The sequence below is a fragment of the Micropterus salmoides genome, unplaced genomic scaffold (assembly GCF_014851395.1).
Source record: "Micropterus salmoides isolate LMB-PRFRI ecotype aquatic unplaced genomic scaffold, ASM1485139v1 Ms_hic_scaffold_12, whole genome shotgun sequence".
Classification (NCBI taxonomy): Eukaryota; Metazoa; Chordata; class Actinopteri; order Centrarchiformes; family Centrarchidae; genus Micropterus; species Micropterus salmoides.
In genome coordinates, this window is record NW_024040263.1 from 12,675,476 (window position 1) to 12,688,828 (window position 13,353).

Genomic DNA, 13,353 nt, shown 5'->3' on the forward strand with positions numbered 1-13,353 from the left:
GACTGTTATAAAGTGTGACACAATCTCATTATAATATCCATTCCAGCTCACTACCCGTTTCGTTATTATCCAATACATGTAGCTGTGCTCACATTGCTGAGCCTCCGGTGAAAGATACACAGATAATAAAGATGGTTACTGAAAGCAGCAGGCGAGCTAACAATGCAGCACTTTGGCTAAATGCAGTAAATGTAACGTTACGTTACCGTGATCATGTAACGAGCATGGATTAGTTCAACCTCAAGCTGATAAAACTATTACTGTAACGTTGTAGTGGGAGTTTACCTGAGTTTCCAGCTCTGTCTGTTCTCCCTCCCTGTCTGTAGCTGCTGTCACTCTGCCTTTTTTCCGTGAGGATTGTGCCGATATGCGGCTCGCTGCGCTGAATGAAAGGTACGGAGGCGGTGTTGATCTGCCTCTGAGAAGGGAACATTGAAGTAACAGAGCCTGAACATGTCTGGAGAAAAGCCACAGCCTGCATGCTGGTGTTTCTGCGTTTATTGTGGTATTTCTGTATGAAAGTGGCAGTGTTTCGGATTATGCTGTTCATGAGTTCAAGCAAGCACACATGTTTAGTGCTAATCTGGAAGTGTTAGCGTGCTAACATTCTGGAATAAGATTGTAAACATTATACCTGCTAAATATCAGCATTTTAGCATTGTGAGCATACAGTTAGCATGCTGATGTTAGCATTAAGCTAAAAGCACCACTGTGCCTTATCACATCCTCACAGCGCCACTAGCCTAACTGTAGACTCTTACTATTGTTAAATTATGCTGTAATGTGTACAAAAATCTCTGACTGCCAATATTGAGTCATTTTTCAAAATAGGGACCAAGCTTTAGCTCTCACTGAAGCTGACTGCCTCAGAGTTGCACAGCTGCTACCAGTGTATGGTGGTCTGGTCCACTGCTCTTCATCACACTTACTATTAACATTAAATTTTATTCTCAGGCATCTGTCATGTTGATTTGACAATGTTACCCATGGTATTCCTCTGTCTCCAGTATCTCTGTTTTAAGTTTCCTGTCCAGTCCTATTCCTTCGTTCATGAAAAGATGGGGGGACTGGGTAAACAGAGAAGGGTCAGTATGAGAGCCAGAGCCCAATCTGTTGGGCATATGGAGGTTCTGTCACTACTGCCAACCTCCAGCTGGACAGTATTAGTCCCCCTTGTTACTCAGGAGTTGAGCTATCATCCCTCAGGGACCTATGAGAAGCAAAGGGATGAGGGGGGAGTCCCATGTCAGACTGCAGCTCCTGTTCATCACGCAAAGTCCATGCCCTCAGTAACACCAGTGCTGTCCATTAGCTCCTAAAGTAAATAAACCAACTGTGTCTGTGCGTAGGAAAGAGAGTGAAATAATGGGTAAATGAGGGTTCAGGACATCAGGCAAATCACATATCACACGTGTATTTAAGTAACCAGAGAAAATTAGAATTCAAGGATATATGCTATTGATGCTTAGAAGGAAACGCAAGAACAAAACTGAAGACCTTCTTAAAACAGAATTGATACACAAAACTAAAAAAATACTTCAAATTGTTAGTCAGTCAGTTTATTTGGCCATTAAAGTACTTGACCCAGACTCCTAGTTATCACTGTCCACTGCATACCTACAGTGGTGCTACCTTCTCCTCACACAGCTAAACACATACATTGTTTATTTCATATTTGGCTTAATACACCAGATTCCTTTGATTCTTTCGCAGTGGATTTGGGTCAGGTATGCATAAAGACAAACATTTAGATTTTCCAACTGAAGTGAGGCCCTACATAATCATATCAAAAACCTTTGTTGTTGGTCAATGCTTACAGAAGGCTACCTTAAAAAATATGTCATGTATGCAAATAAACTCACGTACATACGTAGGTTTGCTCAGACACACACAAAAAATTATTTCTGCCCTAATCTCATAAATCCCTCCATCTGTAAGGCATTTGTCTTATGAGTCTCATGTCCATCTCTTGTTTAGCAGGTCAAGGTTGTCACATGAGTAATGATTTAATATCCACTGGCTAATGTCTCCCCTCCTACTTTAATTTGTCAATCCAAAGCTGAAGGACAGAAAAGTACACAAAGAAATAAATCACTTAAATCTCAAGTGTTTTAACTGGAGGAAGAGAAGAATACCAATCATTGGAAGTACTCAAGCACTGTGCATTTTGTCAGTATGCAAATTATTGCTTATTTTCTGAGGCATATAACATAGTGTGTCTTAAAGCCAATTCATACTTTGTGTCAAATCTACGCCGTAGGTATGTCGTAGCCCACGAGTAGCCGTGTACCCTATGCTGTAGCCTGAAGTGCACCAACTCCAACACTCTGCTCAGTTTCAGTCACCATTGTTTGTTGTAACCTACACCAAAGAAGAAGTAGAATCTTCTTGTGGAACATAGAAACCCACCACCAACTATTGTTATGGCAGTGTAATTGCAGAGAGACGCAGACACCAATGCACAAGTATATATGCTCACAAAGGCGTGGGTACGTGCATAGCCTACACCGTAGGCTCGACACAGAAAATTCAACACGCATATGCAGTAAATGCATAGTTCAGCAATAATTTCCATATTCAGAAATGTTAAGATATACCAGAGGTCAACAATGAATCGGAAATGAAATGAATTAAACAGATCAACGAAATGTGTTTTAAATAATTACTAGCAGATTTTAATTAACAAGATTTTTCATCTTAAAAAAATAGGTTTCAATCATTATCAGTTTATCAAGGTTTTCTGCAAGAGAGATAAATTGATTTTGGATTTGACATAGGGTTTGTCATGGTGGGTCTGCCTTTTATCTGACTTTGATCTGGGGTAGCACACTCACTCATCTTATCATGTGAAAAATAACGCAAGACACAGGAGCTGGAAGAAATCCCTGAAATTCAAACCTGCTAGGTGCACTTTTGTAAAGAAGCCTCTAGATCAGAGATTATCTCCTGGCTAAACCTGGTTTGTGTTTGTCATGACAGCCTGGATGTCTGCATGGTTTGTCTTGTGGCTTGCTAGAGGTCAGGGTTCAAAGGAGGTTACGGGTCAGGGCAGGGAATACTAAAGCATCAACTTCCTGCGTTACTCAATGGCTGATTCTGCATAGAGAGAATGGACATATGGTACTTTGGAATTTGGTCTTTGCTCCACTTGTCTAGGACTCCACGATAAAATTCAAAAACAGGAAAGAAAATTAACGGTGTTATTGGACACCTCAGTATGGTTGTGCAGATGCAGGACACACAGCATCTATTTAAAAGATAATAACATACCACTCAAACAGAAAAAACAGGCATGCATTCAAGCACACACGTGCCCCACTTGTTTCACCCTGATGTCAAATATCTCCCATCTCGTTTTCACATACATCCACTCCCACCTTGTTCCTCCTTTTATACACACTTAACCCTCCACAACATCGCCGTAGGGCTCGTCATCTCATTGCAACTTAAATCTTGCACCCAAGGCCCAATGATTCATTGCTGCTGAAAGGTAGCTGGCATACGTTTGACACCCATGCCAACTCCTCCGGTCGTATGCCAAGTATGCCTGTATCAAGAACAGTTCATCATGATGACAGATGACAGCCATTACATTCTTAGGGTCCGCTGTCATTACTTTTTTGTCCAAGAATAATTCTTTCAAACCTCGCTTTAATGGGGCAAAATTCCCACTAGAGCCCAGCGGGATACATGTGGTAACAGTCAAAGCAGGGAAGACGTCGTTGACAAAACAATCTTACCTCAAGGTCAATTTAGTAATTGTTCTGAAGCCTTTAATCATATCACATGATCTTCATCAGCAGATGGAGTTGTGGATGTTCAACTTTGAAAAGGGGACATTTTTTTCTGAGCAGGATTTCCTGTCCATATTGGCTTAAAAGACGGGAATATACAGTATCCTTTGGATATTATACTCCATGTATAAACTGAACTGACTAATTGCTAAATTTTTCATTTTGAATATCCAAGACAAGAGAGGGAGCATTAATATGGAAAGCAAAGGTTTAGGGTTTGAAAGTGTGGTGGACAGAAAAACTGCCGTTTCTTAAATAACAGTACTTCGGTGCTAGTTTTGTGAACATTAAAGTCATATAGGATGAATAAGACACGATCTTGTTTGAATTATTTTGATGTATTTGATGAATGTGTTTGGAAAACCATGCACTGTGGGGCACAATTTTATTCCAAACAGTAATTATTAAACCTCACTTGGTTTGGAATAGGAATTCTGGAAATTTCCAGGCATTGCAGTGCAGCTCAAAATGTTGCTGTGTTCGTTTTGCAGCCATATGGTTGGCATCATTAACCACTCCCCAAGTGTTCAGTGGGTTTCCCAAGCAGACCTCCACCTCTTGTAATTCTTAGAAAACATGGTCACACACACAGTAACTCTTTATGTGTTGAAATGCCTTTTCCCCAGTGTTAAAGCCTGTAGAAATAAATCAGATCAGCCTGTTTCATTCACTTTAGGCCAGGAACAACTGCACTTTACCATAAAATGTTGTTTTTCAGTCTTACAGCATTTCTACTTACATTTTATTTATGTTGTGTGTCCTCTCAGTATTTGCCTTCTCTATTTTATTTCTCTGCAATCTCATCTCGCCAACTTTATTGGACACATGATGCTTACTCCTTTTACATTTTTTCATCCACCGAATGTAACAGTTGCCCTCTGGTTCTGCTTTTCCTCTGCCATCCCTCTCACACCTTAAACAAACCATCACTAATCTGCTTTCCCCATGCATGACTAATAAGAAAAATATGAGCAATAATCTAGAGCTGTGTGCGTGTGGGTCTTTTTCAGGCTTCTTTGTCTTGATCAGGACATTACAGAAAGGGCTGCTGATGAGTGGATTTCCTCGGGATTTAGAGCTTTCTTTGTAAATAAAAAAAAACGTCTGCAAGATACTAGTGACTTTGTTTCATAAACGTTGTGGCTACTTTACTGAACTTTAAATACTATAAAAGAACAAACAGAAGAGCAAATTTATATACAGAATAATGTAATAAACTACAGTAATACTGTTTCATACCTGTTCTGATTTTACTCTGTTTGCAATATCCCTGTTTGTGGGTGAAATACATGATATCTGGTAGAGAAAACAGGCATGTGTAGATCCAAAAGCGCCTGTCCTTGTACATGTGTGTAGTTATGTGTGTGTTTAAATGTACTTGTGTAGATGTTAACTTACACACTGTTTGCTTTAGCACATACACATTAGTGTTGGCCAATAAGTCTCTCTGCTATTCTCTGAAAGGCAGGGTTGAGCAGAAACCACATATAGTAGCGCTTTACAGGAAACCGTGATTTAAAGCTAGGGTAGGTGATGTTGGAGAACTAGCAAGAGACAACCAGATCAAAAAGATCCCACCCCCTCCCTTCAGGCCTCCTTCCAAAGCTACTACCCCAAAACACATTGTCAAGCGCAATGAGTGCACGGGCACGCATGAATGCTCACAGGTAGGTACGTAGAGAGGCAAGGCTGTGCTTATTACAGTCATGCAACAGCCACAGAAAAAAGGATTTATTAATTTTTTGTGTAAGAGCATTTGATTTATTGACTGATGTCAATAATTATTACAAAAACAAGTTTCTGAAATAAATTGCCTTCCCCAGATTTACAGTCACCTGAGTGTTCAGCAGGTTCTGATGAATGATGAAATGATCAGGGCTGATTGAGAGTCCACACAGATCACCTCTATGTTGGACATATTGACACACAGGCCCAAGACCCGCTGTAATGCAATTGGTCCTGGTCAGGCTCAGGTCCTGGGCTGGGTTTTAGATACTAGAAACAAGATACTAGTATCTAAAATGCAACTATAAACCCATACATTATCATTAATCTTTAGGTTTATGGGTAAACCCAGTCTACATCTACATGTGTCTTTCTGTGTCTCCTTTTTGTCCTCTACATGGACTTGTTGCAAGTGTAACAGCTATTGGAGATATGCAGCTATATATTAAACAATAAACTTCCAGGAGAAACATTAACAAGAGGACTGGAACAGTGTTGGAGACTTAACACACGCAGGACTTTTTGCAGTCGAGTTTCTGGCTTTCTGATCATGTAGTATAACATTAGCCAGACTGAATTCATGCAATGTGCATGTGTGTATTCATGTGATTTTTGTGTACAGTGAGATCAATTGACATACCTTGCAGAAGTGCACAAACAGCGCCTAGAACTAGATCTGTACTCATTCAGCATCTGCAGTTGACTTTGTCTCTTTCAGACATAAAGGCATAATTTTAGGCTTACTTTTAATAATGTTCTTTGGTGTTTTACAAGGGGAAATGTATGTGGTGTGAAGATTTAAAATCAATCAAGGGGAGGCTATTTAGGCTACCTTAAACTTAGCACTTAGCTTAGCTTTACTGTGAAGCTTGATTCAATTTGTTTTCTTTAAAATGCACTTCCACCCTGAAGTAATGTGTGCGTGCATATGCAAGTGGACGTACAGACAAAACCACACACAAGACTCTTCACTCCAGCCCATTATCCCTGGATAATGCAAATCTTCAGCAACCCTCCTTCAATGGTTAATTTATCCTGCTTTAGTGTTTGTATACTTGTGCCATAACTTAAATAGACCCTTACTGCTGTGGTCGACAAGTAAAACTTTACTGATAAATGGACGGTACAATGTAAAGCTTTTGTTGTGTGTGTGTGTGTCAGCCTTTTGCCTCTATTGTCATCGTGGCCAGTCCATCAAAGCCCGGAGAGGGTGTCGGCGAGGCATTTGGTCTGCTGTCTGCTTAACACTTCCTTTGTTTGTGTGTGTGTGTTTGTGTGTGTGCTGGTCCAGGCCTCTGTCTCCCTACATTTCCTCCTGGCCATTGTGTGTATGGAAGCACATACGCTCTCTCCCTCTCTCTCGCTCTCTCTCTCTTTAATCAGTGTCTTATTGGGCAAAGACCATGGATGAGCTATTTCTGGAGATTCCTGTTATGAAAAGATTACCCCCCCCCCCTCTACTCTGTCTCTTTTTCTTTCACACACACAAACACAGCAGCTACATTCATTATCTCAGACTGCATCAGTGAAAGGCAGGGGACACACGCTTGTCATTGGAAGCATTTAGATTCAAGATCCAAGGGCAGTGACAGCACCTTGCCCCTGAATAAAACAAAATCACACACACAAACACCCACACACAGTATATTGAGAAAGTAGTGTTGTAATAAATACATAAATACCACTTTCTTCCCTGTTATTGGTTACTTTATGACCTACCCACTGATTGTGTCAAGCATCTTTATGGCCTTGTTATCTCAGCCACTCAAAAGATCTGTTAGATTGTAGCCCTTCAGACACTTACACACACACACACACACACGCACCCACACACACACACACACACACACACACACTAACATTTCCATCTCTATTTCAGGATGGCCACTATGACCTTTGCTTCCCATAATTTGATTATCACTTTTTTAAGTCTTTGTTGACACTGCTGTGTGTGTGTGTGTGTCTGTGTGTGTGTGTGTGTGTGCGTGTGTGTAAGTGTGTGTGTGTGTGTGTGTGTTGTGTTGGACTGACAGTCCCGTGACCCTCACCTGGCCCCGCTGTTTGTGGTTAGGAATGGTAGTGTAGTGCAGAGGGGAGCGTAAACCCCAAGGCGAGCCCAGAGGAGGGCCGTCCAAGGCAGGGGGAAATCTTTCTCTCACAATCTGTTCGGTTTGAATGTTTGTCTGTCTTTTTTAATCCTTTCCATTGTCTCTTTATTTCCAGCTATCTATGTCCAAGTAAAGTACTTCTTTTCTTTTTTGTGTGTGTGTGCTCACTTTCTCTAATGTGCTTTTCCAGTGCCTCCATCCTTGTCCCGGGGTCAGACGTGATATTATAAAGTGTACAACCCACAACAGTAGCTTCACCCAGCAACCTAGCAGCAACAAGTTGATGGAGCATACAAGGCCAAATTTTTTTTCAAATCAAATGTCAGTGGTTTATTTTGTTTTTCCAACCGGGCTTTTTTTTGTTTAAAAATAGAAGTGATCATTTAGAACAAAGACATGAGTAAAATGTACTATGAATCACAAGATAATCCACTGAACCTCCCTTATGATATGTCTTAAAGGTAAAAGTGTTTTTTTTGTATTCCTTTCTAAGGAAAAGTTGCATTTAATGCAAGCTTAATCCCATTTGTCTGCCTACTGTAACACTTATGCATCTTCTCGTTTCCTCTCTTTTGTCCAAAGTCCTCATTATACTTGTGTGCATTTGATCTGTATCTGAATCATAAGCCAAACAAGCGCCTGACTCGGGCGAGCTTTGATGAATGAAAACTGTAGACACTCTAAAGAGACACACTCATTTGCCCCAGAGCAACTGGCAGCAGTGGCTGTCTGCTTGTCTGATCTCTCACACTTTACCACACACATTCATCAACAATCGCTGGCATTATTGTGTATTTATCACCACAAAACAACTTGAGAGTGCAAACCCCATCAACTCTGCACAGGGTTGTTGACCCATCTCAGCCGAGGGTAGCTTTGGGTTGGGGTTTTGGGTGCAGCCTCTGGGTGGTCGGGTTTTGTGGCTTGGGGATTTGGCCTTGTTTGGTAATCTTTCTTCATCTCTCCTTCCTCTCTTTGCGTTCTCTCCCTCTCTCTTTCTCACACACACACTAACAGACCATAATTATATTTGTCCCTCCCTTCAGGTTACAGATTTAGGATAAAAATCACAAGAGGTTTTCCTCAGTTCATGAGCTCATAAGATCACGTTTTCCATTGGCGTATTATGTGATATTTAAGCACTGATATTAGTGCTCATCTGATGACATAATGCTTATATGCTTTAGCTGGATATGCTTATAAATAGCAAAATTCAGTACTTTTTCAGTACTCGCCAAAATGTGTCTGTAGCATTAAGTGTTGAAAACTGTCTGGTACTGAGAGTTGATATTGAATACTTTCAGATTAACAATATTGTTTCCTTTCTTTTTCATGGAATAATTTTTGATCTAAGTCAGAAAATCAGAAAACTTTGCTGGACTTTTTAGATTGCATTATTATATATATGGAAATGTTTCTTGTTTTGTGTGTTATATGGATTATACATAAAGAAATATATACATATATTTGTTTGTTTCACCCACAGACAGTATGTCATCCTACATCATGAAGTTGCTTATGTTTGGAGTCAATTACACACCAAAGAGGTCTATCTCTCTGTTAGACCAGAGACCATAACAGAAATCCAAGTAGACTTATTTTGGGATTTGGGAGGGGCAGAGCTGCTTAGAAAGTACTGTCAACAACAATTGCAGACATAAAGTATGTGAAAATTCATGTATTAAACCAGGTTTTACAGCGGGAGTCTCTAAGACCCCAAACAGAAGTAATGGGTTCTTTTCTGTAGCGGACTTTTGAATCATCAGTTCAAAATCATATTTATGTGCTGTTGTCTTAAAATTAGGAAAAGTCATAAAGAGAAATTGCCTGGGCTTTCCAGGACCCCTATACAGAACACAAATACTGATGCATCATGCAGGCATACTTGAAAAAAAAGTATGTTTTGTAGAATAACACAACAGGCTGTTGTTGTTATTGTAGCCAACAACAGACTGCACAGAATTAGGCATAATTTTCTGCATCATCCTTTCCTCCCTCGCAGTCCAAGCTTTGGATTACATGTATTTCCCTGCCACATAGTGACTCGTCCGCTCTCCATTTTTGCACCATCTCAGTGCCTGTGTGTTACCATGGCAATAACACAGAGCTGGCTGGTGCCAAACACTGACAGTGCTCAAGGAGTTCTTGGAAAACTGTGGATGAAAAGCCGCTGAGGATAATAGAAGAAGGGGCTGTTTTGAAATAGAATAATTATAAATGAGTAACCTGTGACCATTCCCCACACAGGCACACAAATACATTTAAATCTGAAAAATATCAGCAAGGCATCGGCACCTTTTCTATCCACGAGGCATAGATTGTATGGAAAATATATGCCAAAACCATTTCATTCTGACTTAAAAATACATACTTATAAATTACATTTTAATAAGATCTTGCCCTGTATACCCTCAGGGATATCAAGAAAACCAAATTTAGATGTATCTTATTGCTACAGCAATTAGGCCATCTAATAATAGTAATTGCCTTTCTTTGTAGATGCTTAGAAAGTGTGATCAAAGTATAGTGGTATCACAGCGTTTACATCATCAAGACTTCCTCAAATCAGCCCCATATTCAGGACTAGATGTGCTGTTAGTCAGCCTGAGTTGGTTTGCGTGCGTCATGCGCCATGGATAAGGGCAGGACCAAAGGCATTACCGTACCTGCAACTGTTCTCTTTTCACTGCACCACTTGCGCTTTTCAGACTAATCTGGCGTCACAAAAGAGCGTCTCTCAGTCGCCTCCAGTATTTTCTAATGATATGCAAACTGGCTACCAACCTGACCAGAGTCAGTTGCTGCCTATTAGGGGAGGTGGTTGAGGCTCAGACGAGAATAGAGGGGAACCCTGGGGAGTGTAGTTAATCCCTTTCGATTTTATATGGGTAATGGGTACATTTGTAAAGCATATATTTTTAAGGATGAGTAAAGTAAGTTAATGATATTAATAACAAGTGAAACGGAAAATCAACACTTTATAGATGACGTGTAGACCAGAAATCAAAAACTGCGCCTTGGTTTCATTATTAGTGCGCTTCAACACACTGTTATGACACTGCTGTAAACTTCTTCTCTCCACATGACCTGCTGAGGTTGTTCTGCGTGGATCTGTGTGTCTCCAGCTCCTTATCAGGTGGGGAGCAGCGGAGCTGGTGGGGGTGGAGCCACGGCAGAGTCGCCCATTCCTAAAGCTTGAATCACACTACTCTCCATTCACATTCCTGCTGGGGTCCGCTTCATTCAGGGACTCAGTGTTTGGAAGGATTTTAAAGGATTTTGTTTATCTCAACCAAATCAAATTATAACCATGGATTTACTGTCTAGCGCAACGGTCAGAGGACATTTGCAACCGGCTGTGTAGTTTGAGATTTCTTTCCACTGGATTTATCATGCGGACTTCGCCTTAACGGTGGAGTAGACGTGACTGGGCAGTCTATCCTGCCGGGGCGCAGCCAGGAGTTTAGTTTTATGCAGAGGCTGGCGCGACCGAGACAATAAAACATGATATTAACACGTAAGTCAATTCCATAATGATTAAATTAAGTGTTGAAATCGATTATTTTTAATGGTTTTCTGTTTAAAGTCAAATGTGTCCATACATTCAAGCGGTTTCCTGTTTATCCAGGATAACTATAGCTTAACTTAGCGTAATTAGTAGTCTGCAATGTTCTTATTTTTAGTTAATTTTAGTATTTAAGACTCTGAATGTTTTCTTGAATTTTGCCGTAAAGTAAAACACTCTTTAAGTCGTCTTTAAGGCGCAACGCTGCGGGCTGTCAGATAAGAAATCTCCCAGCTTTGCGCATAACTCCACGTCTCCAACGTCCCCTCTCCTGTTCACAATTCAATGGAAACCCCCCACGTTTACCTTTAGGTTTTCGAAAATTAGGCACGAGCCTACGGATTGTGCTTTTCTGGCTTAATAAACATCTTTATTTAAAAACTCCCTTTTACGCGCACAATCGTCGGGCGCAACCGGCAGACTGGCGCATATTCACGGTTTGAATTGGATGAAACTTGGATCCGTGTTGTGGAAACAAGGTGGTGAACTGGAATGTTCAGCCTATAAGTCCTTTTTAATGTCTTTTAAGATTATCAGAAGGCATCCTACCGGCCCGCGACATTTCTGCCATCTCAGTGCCTCTGGTTTGTTTAACTGCCTGTGCCTTTTGCCTGACTGCCGACCTTTTGCTAACCGGGGAATTTGAGGGGATGTTTTGTGGCTGTATGAAATGCCATTGTCAGTCCCGTGCTGCCAGACTTAACTTGATTTGTGGGCTTAGGGTCTTCCTCTCAACTGTTTTAACTGTCTACTCCAACACATGGCTCCTTATCAGCCAACTCAGGTCTGGAACGGATATGAGCACAGCAAGGGTCACATGAGTCATATTACCTCTAAAACGTGCTCAAAGACACTCATAGACAACATGATGCAAGCTGAATGAGCAATACTTACAGTAAGTACTAACATGGAGACTTGTATGACACTGACATCATACATCCACACATTCTTAATAAAGTATTTTTTGCAACAGAAGAGAAGTCCATTTAAGCAGATTTTAGGAACCACTATTTTTTGTAGTTTTTCTCCTACTGCACGTGTCTTTAATTCACAGTTTATTTATCCATTATCAGGGATGGGATCAGATGGTTTAGCGGTTTAGTAGGTAGATGGTGGTTGTGGTGGGAGAAGAGCAAATAAAGGAAACGCACTTCATTGGCACTCTTTGTGAAACAGGAAGTGAGCTGGGGCCTTATCTGAAAGATTTGCATCCAGCTGGCACACTGTTTCTTCATGTCCTGTGAGGAGACGCACATGTTCATTTTTCTCTTACCTTCACTCTGCTGAAGGTACCGGTCTGTCCTGGGATCTGTTAAAGAAAGGATAGTTAGGTTGTCATCTGGCAGTGGAAAGCTTATCAGAGGCTTTGAATATGCCTGGTCACCTGATCCACAGCTAGGGCCCTCTGTGTGAGCATAAATCTTTCTTCGCGGAGCACAGGGGCCTTTGGGGTTAGCTCTGCGATGATCCATCTGGGCCAGCTGTGTGTTTGCATGCGTATGTGTCCGTGCATTCGTGCCTGCCCCGGCTGGTAGTAGATAACTGGAACAGACCATGGTTGTAACCTCATCATTCTTTCGTGTGTGTGTGTGTGTGTGTGTGTGTGTGTGTGTGTGTGTGTGTGTGGGTGAACAGGGCATAGCTTGAGGCCAGCCAGATGGTGATATTCCTGGCATCGTCTCACTTAGCTAACAGCCAGACCTTCTCAGGGAACACCAGCTGTCTCAACCACGGAATCACAAAACCTAATACCCACCAGGAAAAAAATCTCTTATCGTCCCTCTTTGCATTCCAGTAGAGTGCTGGAGGGATTTTACATTGGTCACGTTAACTGTTGTCTCCAGTTGTCCTGATGCTGTCCTCAAGCATTGCGACCATTGATGAAATAGTTTCACAAAGTGTCAGATTATGAATCTGTCAGAAACATCACATTCTTCAAGTTCACGAACACAGTTTGTCCTTGTCACCTCAGCAGTGACAAGGACAGCAGCAACCAGGCTCCTGGCTTTGCTTGTTGTAGATTACTGCTGTGCCACAATGTCTGGCCTGGTTTATCACATCACCTGTCTAGACCCACTTTGACGCTCCTTCAGAGTGACCCACCCGGACCTGGAGTTGATAAGAACCGTCTCCCTGCCTTTTGGGTTGTTTTACAATCGGC

The 13,353-nt window shown here is 41.3% G+C and overlaps 1 protein-coding gene across 5 annotated transcripts in view; it reads left to right on the top strand.

Moving 5' to 3' along the window:
- dlc1 (DLC1 Rho GTPase activating protein) overlaps nucleotides 1–13,353 on the top strand; it is a 90,690-nt gene that overhangs the window by 54,980 nt on the left and 22,357 nt on the right. Inside the window, exons 1-2 of one of the 5 annotated variants that reach the window (XM_038713409.1) lie at nucleotides 10,831–11,144; nucleotides 11,968–12,087. The exons of 3 other annotated variants lie outside the window; for them this stretch is intronic. In XM_038713409.1, the coding sequence (XP_038569337.1) occupies nucleotides 12,072–12,087 (16 nt within the window). In that variant the 5' untranslated portion in view covers nucleotides 10,831–11,144; nucleotides 11,968–12,071. Of the gene's footprint in view, nucleotides 1–10,830; nucleotides 11,145–11,967; nucleotides 12,088–13,353 lie in introns of those variants that run through there. One more of the 5 variants, XM_038713410.1, reaches the window with a different exon arrangement.